The sequence below is a fragment of the Dermochelys coriacea genome, chromosome 2 (genome assembly GCF_009764565.3).
Source record: "Dermochelys coriacea isolate rDerCor1 chromosome 2, rDerCor1.pri.v4, whole genome shotgun sequence".
In the NCBI taxonomy this organism is placed as follows: Eukaryota; Metazoa; Chordata; order Testudines; family Dermochelyidae; genus Dermochelys; species Dermochelys coriacea.
In genome coordinates this window covers 75,321,346-75,330,405 of record NC_050069.1, presented here as the reverse complement: position 1 = coordinate 75,330,405, position 9,060 = coordinate 75,321,346, and the positions used below count along the sequence as shown (strand labels likewise).

The 9,060-nt window shown below is 42.9% G+C and overlaps 1 protein-coding gene across 6 annotated transcripts in view; it reads right to left on the bottom strand.

Annotated features, from left to right (window-relative positions):
* The window catches only part of PRKDC (protein kinase, DNA-activated, catalytic subunit), a 159,669-nt gene that overhangs the window by 34,106 nt on the left and 116,503 nt on the right, over positions 1–9,060 (bottom strand). For all 6 annotated transcript variants that reach the window (XM_038388511.2, XM_038388512.2, XM_043507884.1 and 3 more), the window contains 2 exons: positions 640–848; positions 14–152 (listed from right to left, as the gene is read on the bottom strand). In XM_038388511.2, the coding sequence (XP_038244439.1) occupies positions 14–152; positions 640–848 (348 nt within the window). The remainder of the gene's footprint in view (positions 1–13; positions 153–639; positions 849–9,060) is intronic.

Sequence of the window (9,060 nt, the reverse complement as noted above, 5' to 3'; positions counted from 1 at the left end):
AGATTTTTTTTACCTCATCATATTGTTTAGCTGCTTCAGCATAATCACTTTTTGCCTCTGCTAACAGTGCATTCTGGGTAATTTCCTTAGTTCCAATCTTTCCACTGAAAATACCACGAAGAACATCATAATCTCCAACAGATCGATAAAGCCTAGTAAAGTTAAAAGACAAAAAAATATTATCTGAAAAAGAACAGCTTTCTATTCAAGTGCAAAGTATCCAGGTACAAAGTACCTCAGTATTACAGCTGATACATGTTAGATAGTCTATGCAAACTGACTGCTCCATAACTGCCTGGCTGCATAGAATGCATCACTGACACATGGATATTATTCTTCTATCAGATTATGAATTTATACTGGATTGTGTAAACTCTACTCTGGTCGAAAAATGCTTAAACAATGCTGCACACACTACTCCGAAATCACCTGCAAGAGTACAGCATTTAACTGGACTGGAAACCAAGCTGTTGAATCTGTACCAGAGAATATGTTGGAACAGATTTATGACATGGAAATAGCTCTGACTGAAAGGTCAATAATTAGCTCAGAAGTATTAAAAATATATCTCCTAGGAAAATCAAGACTTATATATGACTAGGACTCTTGGCTGATTTAATTTCTGCCCAAAGCACTTACTTAGCAAGTTCAATCCATCTGATTACATCTGGAGAGAGCTCTGCCCTTCCACGCATTCGTTTAGACAGTGGTTCTTCTGCAGAAGAAAGACGAGTTAGAGCCTGTTCAAGAAGTAGGATGCCCATGGGTTGCTGTAAACTGGCTAAGCAGCTAGTGCTTACAGTGGCCGAGTCGAGGTCTAGCAGCTCTCTGTGCTGGTAACTCATTTCCTGTAAAACAAAGACATGGGCTGTTAATGGGCCTATAAGTATTGGAAATAGGCTTTATAGAGAACATCTTTTGGTTTTATTTTCCTCAAGTGAAAGGAAGCTGGGACGGAGGCCATTGCATCATGAAGAGAGTTCCCAGCTGTAGTGCAGTTTTCCTTAAGTAGCATCAGTTTGGCTGACATGAGTAACCAATCCACTTAGGGTGACCAGATGTCCCGATTTTATAGGGACAGTCCCGATTTTGGGGGATTTTTATTTTTTTTTTTTTTAATATAGGCACCTATTACCCCCAGCCCTGTCCCGATTTTTTACACTTGCTATCTGGTCACCCTAAATTCACTTTTCTCCCACTCATGGACCATCAGACTGATTAAACTCTGCAGCATGAAAACAAATTGGAAATGAATGGAGAATGAGAAATTTCTTATATGATAATTTTCTTTACATAAGCAATTTCTTTCTGAGTCCATTATTCATGGACCAACACGCCCTACCTGAAGAATTCAGAGGCGGTCCATTGTTGTTGCTCGAGGGTCCAGGACTAAGCTCTGCCCTTTAGCTCAGGCCACCAGAGCAGTTCTTCCACAGCTGTAGAAACACTCTAGCAACCAATTATTAGCATTAAGACAATCTCATTTTCCAGACTCCCAGTGTGGGTTGAATTCAGAGAGAAGCCGCTAACAGAAAGAAAATCATCAGATAAGGATTCAGAATAGCAGCCGTGTTAGTCTGTATTCGCAAAAAGAAAAAGGAGTACTTGTGGCACCTTAGAAACTAACAAATTTATTTAAGCCTAAGCTTTCGTGAGCTACAGCTCACTTCATCGGATGCATTTGGTGGAAAATACCAAACATTTTCCACCAAATGCATCCGATGAAGTGAGCTGTAGCTCACGAAAGCTTATGCTCAAATAAATTTGTTAGTCTCTAAGGTGCCACAAGTACTCCTTTTTCTTTTATCAGATAAGGAATTTCTCATTCTGTTGCACAGTTTCTCTCCTCTTTCGCTATTCATGGAAAGTAGCAAGTAGTGAATCCCAGAAGGAGGAAGGGAAACAATAAGCAGTTTAATTATTACAGTAGACTAATAGACAGGAATAGAAATTCTTCCATATATAAAGCAAGAACTTTATAAACTAAGTAGCAACCTCCAACCAAAAGAGAAATGGAAATTTCCTTTGCAAATCTTCCTCAGATGAGGTTCCTTCCCCCCCACAGCATGCCAGCTGATGCAGGAATTTTACATGTTGCCTGCAAGCAACTTTGAGACCTTGGCATTTTGGACAGAATGAAATGAACAGGCTACAATTGGTGTATGTATGCCATGTGCTTGAGACATAACTTTAGAGCTCTAGGAATGCCCATTTATGCCACAATCTTCCAAGGATTAGAACAAAACAATGGGAGAACTATTTCCCAGGAACTGTGGAAAGAGAAATTTACCTTGGACAGAAAGGTTTCTGGAGCTCTAAGAATAACCTTTTCCTTATGACAAAGGCAGCGTGGTTCTTGTATGGATATGGGAACTAATTCCAAAATCTGCCTTTTGGAGGTAATGGTGACTAAAAATGCCAGCCACAGGCTTGTCTAATCCATCATTCTGATTAAATTTGGCAGAGATACTCAAACAGAGGAACCAATGTGCCCATCTATAAAATGCTGCTGTGGCTTTTCTAAAGTGGCTGCTGCCACTTTTCTAAAGGTGTTTGGTTGTAGAGTCCTGGAGAAACTCTAATGTATCTGAGATTACCAGAATTTTGGGATTAATATTTGTATCTAGAGATCAGACTCCTTTAAGCTGGGTACTGCGCAAACGAAGAAGCAGTCCCTGCCCCAAAGAGCACCAGAAATGTAAATCTGTCCAGACCAGTGAATGAAATATTCTGATTGTTACAGTTTGGTTTCCAGACAGAACTCTGGAATCCATGATGAAAACTAAACTTCTCTTCCAACACCCAGGCTGTTAACTGTAGGTATTCCTGTAGGAGTCCCGGTTTCAAGGGATTGGGTGTTTTCTGCATGTACAAGGTGAGGTCCTTGGTTATCTAGCAAGTCCAACGTGCCTTCTGGGCCAGTGGAGAACTAGCAAGAGGACCACAACTCTCCTTTTTTCTTCTTTTCTGTATCCTTTATGTGAACTGTCTTGAAAGTCAGCAGATTCTACTCTATCCAGAACATTATTTCCATTGCCAAGGAGAAGCTTTCACTCTGGTTACTCCCTAGTTATGGAAGGGATATAAACACTCATACCTCAATCATAAGCCAACCTCTAACAGGAGTTAGCAGGATACTTTCTCTGCAAGTACCACAATTTCCTACTAAATGGTTTCTTGCATCTTCCTCTGATGCAGTTGGTATTGGCCATCATCATAAAAAGGATATTGGATTGCATGGACAACTGGATGACTCCCCTAGGGTCCGTATTTGCAGGTTTTGCTTTTTCATTTTTTAAAAAAAGACACACCTTAATAGAGATGTCAAAATGAACTGAAATGTTGTTCTGTATATTGTATATAAATGAGATTCTGCATATTTGTCTTCCTAGTATGCTTGCTTCCATAGTTAGTATGCAAGGGTCTAGAGTGAAAGCTAGGTTTGCTTTCAGCATGATGTTTGCACTAAGCATCCCCAAAGGGTCATTTGGATTTGATCTGAGAATGACACCTAACTTTGCATTGCATCAAGTGCATGCTTCTATGTCCTCAGAAGGAATTTCAGCAGGTGCATTTTGAGAAACCCACACAAAGTGGATGAAAGTGGTGCATTGCATCAGCAACCCTAGCCATTGGAAATAGCTGGTTACTGATGACCTCTTAGGAAATGACTGATGCCATGAAAGTTTTGGATTCCTGCAAATCTTTACCATATGGCAAAATTACAGCCAAAGTCATATCTATTTTGATCTCTGGGTAGGAATTCTGCATTTGGATCCAAAGTTCCCCTTCATTATAAAAGACTGGTGGCTACGAATCCTTTCCAGCAGCTGTTAATTTATGATTGGGTCTGTTTCTCTTGATAAGGTGCTGTAGAGGTTTATTTTTGTTTTGTTTTATGCTGCATGTGTGGTATTTCTTCCCCTGGCTGTATACAGCAGAAAGACAGAACACTATTTATCCCGGCATGGGAACCCCACAACTGAGGAGGGCTACTGGTACACATACCTCAATTGTGGAAGTAGCCTGCTAAAAGTTCCTGGGAGCCTGAAGGCTGGCACCCAAGTAATTACTGTAGGAGTAACCTAGTGCCACTCAGGGCTTTACTCAGTAAATCAGTAATTGTGAACATGAGAAGGGATTTACCCTTTGGTAATCCCACGAAGGTGCATCTTTGTGGGGAGTGGAACACTCATGTGCCTCCATTTGGGTCATCAACTGCCTCAAGTGCTCCTAAGACTTCAGTGTGGAGCCAGCTTGTGGAGCGGGGAGGGGTGGAGAGCAAGACCCTTCCCACCTTTCACAGTCTGAGCCCCTTTCCCTGACAGAGCAAGGGTCCTTGGGCTAAAAGCCAGACAACCATAATTTGCACTAGGCTACAGCCTGAAGCATGGCTGCACAGGAGGAACGGGCTTCTCTGTAGGTGCGCAGACACCGTGTGAGATGAGAGAGGGGCAGTAATCATGATACAGAGCACTGCTACGAGAGAACCTCTATGAAGGAGAGAAACCCCAGCAAACACTCCCTCAGGGGGAGAAGACAAAAGAGAAAGGGTTTAACCCCTGATTTTCAAACTCACTTGTTCATAATATTAATTACTGCCTTAAGACGACATAACTTGTACTTTTGCTTTTTTGGAAGTCACTGGGTTTTGCAGAACTTACCCATGACTATAATGAAAATCCTCTGATTCACGAGGGGAGCTGTGTAGGAGCTCTGCCTTTTCCCCCCCAGAGAGGAGGGAACTCGCATCTAGGTATGGGGACTCTGGATCTTCTCTGGGTATTTTCCCCTTCAGTGCCTGTTTATTGTGGGACCTACCCCATGAGCTGTCCAGAGAGCTTCCTCATTAGGCTCTCTCTCCAAAACCTCAGAAGGTCATGATCAGGCTTTTCTACACTGGAGTCATGGCTCCTTGGGGTAGGATGGGGACCCACATGCTGGTGAGACTCTGAACTCTGTGCCCTAGCAGTGCAAGGGTTGGTCACAGGCAGGGCATAATTCATCTTCTGTAGAGCCCATACGTGATGTCTCACATAGGGAACATCACTTAGATTTAAGCCAGGTATTTGCAGGATAGATCAGGAGAATCTGAACTACCAAATTGTTCCAGAGGCAGAAAATCTGGAGGCCTGAGCTGAACACTGGAGCTTAGTCCTGGAGTCTCCAGCAACAATAATCCACCTCCAAATTCCACCAGTGAGAGGCATTATCCAATGAGGAGAGAAGCTGTGCAACAGAAATAGGTCACTACTCCATGTACATATTTCAGCTGAGGCACCTGGCCTGCCACTTGGATCTTGGACATTATATAAAAATACAACAGAAATGATAGAGAGATAAGTGGCCGGAACTACACTGATAACCAACGTTCTCTTCATAAGGCAGACAGAGTGACTACAGATATTATGATAGCTTCCATCTTGTTTACAGCACATCCTTCCTACTATTAATTTAATGTTCATGCACTCCTTAAACAACAATAGGTTAAGGATCTATTAAATGGTGCATTTCTATTACAAGCCCAGGGCTGGATTAACCATGAAGACTTAGGCTCATGGCCTGTACCAGAACAGTCCAAGTCCTGTCCAGCTTTAGCAGACCAGAACCTGAAGCTAAGCACATTTATCTGTGCTTGTCCAGCTCTGCTTGCTTTTTAGCAGAGTGATACAATTTTGATGGATCTTTGTTCCCATTTAACCTTAATCCACAGCAGTACAAACCCTGATTTTTCAGGGCATAGCATTATTGACTGCATCAAATTACATCTAGCTGAAACACAATATTCAAGTTTTTTTTAGTCCAAATGCACATTAAAAAATAAAACTAAAACCAGAGAAGTCTAAAAGGCATTTTTAGCTCAAAATTAAAAAAAAAAAAAAAAAAAAAGCCTTAACCAAACTTCAACAACTATACAAAAAACTATCTTACGAACACGGATTTTCCAGTTATGGCCACCAGGGAAAGCAGCACTGTAATTTAAGGTTTCAGAGTAGCAGCATGTTAGTCTGTATTCGCAAAAAGGAAAGGAGGACTTGTGGCGCCTTAGAGACTAACAAATTTATTTGAGCATAAGCTTTCGTGAGCTACAGTTCACTTCATCGGATAGTGTATTTTGTTTAGAAGTTTGAGAGTTTTCAGTGTTTCATGAATAAAGCATTAATCACCACTTTAAATTCCAGTAAAAAGAAAAGGCGTACTTGTGGCACCTTAGAGACTAACATCCAATGAAGTGAGCTGTAGCTCACGAAAGCTTATGCTCAAATAAATTTGTTAGTCTCTAAGGTGCCACAAGTACGCCTTTTCTTTTTACTGGAATTTAAAGTGGTGATTAATGCTTTATTCATGAAACACTGAAAACTCTCAAACTTCTAAACAAAATACACTATTGGAAACTGTGGCCAAAAAATTTACTTATGAAGGCAACTAATGTGATTCTTTATGGCAGCCATCTAGAGGTTGTATAATATGATTTCAGGTTAATGGATTGACCATAGAATGCTGTTCAGTGTCACATGTCAATTACATTCATCCTCTCTAGAGAAGCAAAGAGGTTACTCACTTTGTGCAGCATCTGAGGTTCTTCGAGATGGTTGTCCCTGTGGGTACTCCACTTTAGGTGTCTTGACACCCTGCGCTTTTAATTGGAGGTTTGTGGTGGCAGTGTGGTTAGGCTGCGCACGCACTGTAGCTATCTCGCGCCGCATCAAGCGTTTACATAGCAGTGCGCAGCCAACCATCCTCCTGTTCTTTCTCTGCCTTAGAGAATTGGCCTCAAACTCCGAAGTAGAGGGGAGGGGGAAGGGTAGTGGAGCACGCACAGGGACACCCATCTTGAAAAACCTCAGTTACCGCTCAAGATGAGTAACCTTGTCTTCTTCTTTGAGGAATGCCCCTGGGGGTGCTCCACTTTAGATGACTGTTGAGCAGTGTCCCTCAGTGGAGGGGAGGGACTTTGGGGTTGGTCTTTTGACGGCAGATAACACTGTAAGTCCAAAGTGAGCATCTGATGCTAACTGTTGTACTAAAGCAGAGTGTTTAGTGAAAGTATGGACTGATGCCCAGGTAGCTGCTTTGAAAATGTCAGTGATAGGCTACAGATGCTACCAGTGCCTGGTGGGGTGTGTGCGAACTCCCATTGGAGGTTGTAAGTTGTTGGTTGTTTTGGTAACACAAATGGATACATCCAGATATCCATTTGGATAATCTCTGTTTTGAAATGGTTTGACCCATTGAGCATCCTGTTATGGAAACCAATAGTCTAGGTGATTTTCTAAACGTTTTTGTTCTTTCAAATGTAGAAAGCTAATGTTCTGCAAACATCCAGCATGTGGAGTGAGGTCTCCCTTCCGTCTGCACGTGGCTTTGGAAAAAATACAGGTAAGTAAATGGATTGATTTAAATGAAAGGAGGAGGCGACCTTGCGTACGAACTCTGGATGTGGTCGCAGGATTACTTTATTGTTAAAGAATGTTGTATAAGGTGGGTGTGCCATTAGGGCACCTAATTCTCCCACTCGTCTTGCAGACGTGATGGCAATGAGGAAGGCTACCTTCATGGATAAGGGCAACAAAGAACAAGTTGGAAGGATAACAAGGTGGGGGAATGACTGTGGTACGATCTGTTTTTCTTGTGCTGCACCAGGTGCAGAATCATTTCCACTTATGGATACAGGTCTTTCTTGTCCTTAGTCTCCGACTGTTCAGTAAAAAACAGTTACTCACCTTCTCATAACGGGACCGGGGCAGGCTCTTTGTCATTCCTCGAGATGTGTTGCTGATATCGATTCCAATTAGGTATGCGTGCGCCGCAGGCACAGTCATCAGAAAGTTTTTCCCCTAGCAGCACCTGTCGGGTTGGCTGTGGAGCCCCCTGGAGTGGTGCCTTCATGGTGCCCAATATATGACCTTGCCAACCCAGCACCACCTCAGTTCCTTCTTGCCGGATACTCCAACAGAGGGGAAGGCAGATAGGATATGAGCAACACATCTCAAAGAACAATCGTTATGAGAAGGGGAGTACCCATTTTTTTTTCTTCGAGTGATTACTCATATCGATTCAATTAGATGACTCAAGTCTTACAAAGGCAGTGGGGTCAGAGTTACGGAATCTCGGATTGAAGCACTGTTCTGCTGAAGACTGCATCATCTGTGGCATGCTGGACGATGGTGTAACGAGAGGTGAACATATGCACGGAGGACAAAGTTGCTGCCATGAAAATTTTTTGCACTGGGACCTGGGCCAGGGATGCCACCGATGAGGCCTATGCCCTTGTGGAGTGTGCCGTAAATGCTGGAGCTGGCGTGTTGGCCAGCTCGCAACACAGATATAGGACGTGATCCAGGAAGATATTATTTGAGATGAGACCAGTAATGCAAGAAGTGCAGCCTATGCTCACGCTGCTGGTATGCAGTTTTGGATTAAAAAAAAAAAAAAAAAAAAAACAGGCAGGAATGTGTCTTTGCTGGTATGGAAATGAAACACCACTTTAGGTAGAAAAGTCGGGTGAGGTCTCAGCTGCACCATGTCTTTGTGGAAAACCGTATAAGGTGGGTCTGAGGTAAGGGTCTTCAATTCAGACACTCTTCTTGCTGATGTAATAGGCACTAGGAAGGCTACCTTCCACAACAGGTAGAGGAAGGAGCAAGTCACCAATGGCTCTAATAGGGGCCCCATTAATTTGGAGAGGACCAAATTAAGGTCCCATGCAGGAACAGGCTGTCTAATCTGGGGATGTAGCTGGTCCAGGCACTTGAGAAAATGGCCAACCATGGGGTTGGCGAAAACTGAGTGTCCCGAGATTCCGGGATGGAAAGCTGAGATATCCACTAGATGTATCTTTATGGACGACACTGCCAGGCCTTGCTGTTTCAGGTGCAGGAGGTACTCCAGAATAAGAGGTAACATAGCCTGAAGTAGGGGGGTATGACAACCCCTTGCTGTAGTGGTCAGGTACTTCCTCAGGCCTCAAATGATGCTAGTCATGGCAGGTGGCACCATTGTACCGCTCGGTGCCAAGATCATCTTCAGTTCTATGGGTGCCGAGTTGGAAGGTTTCAC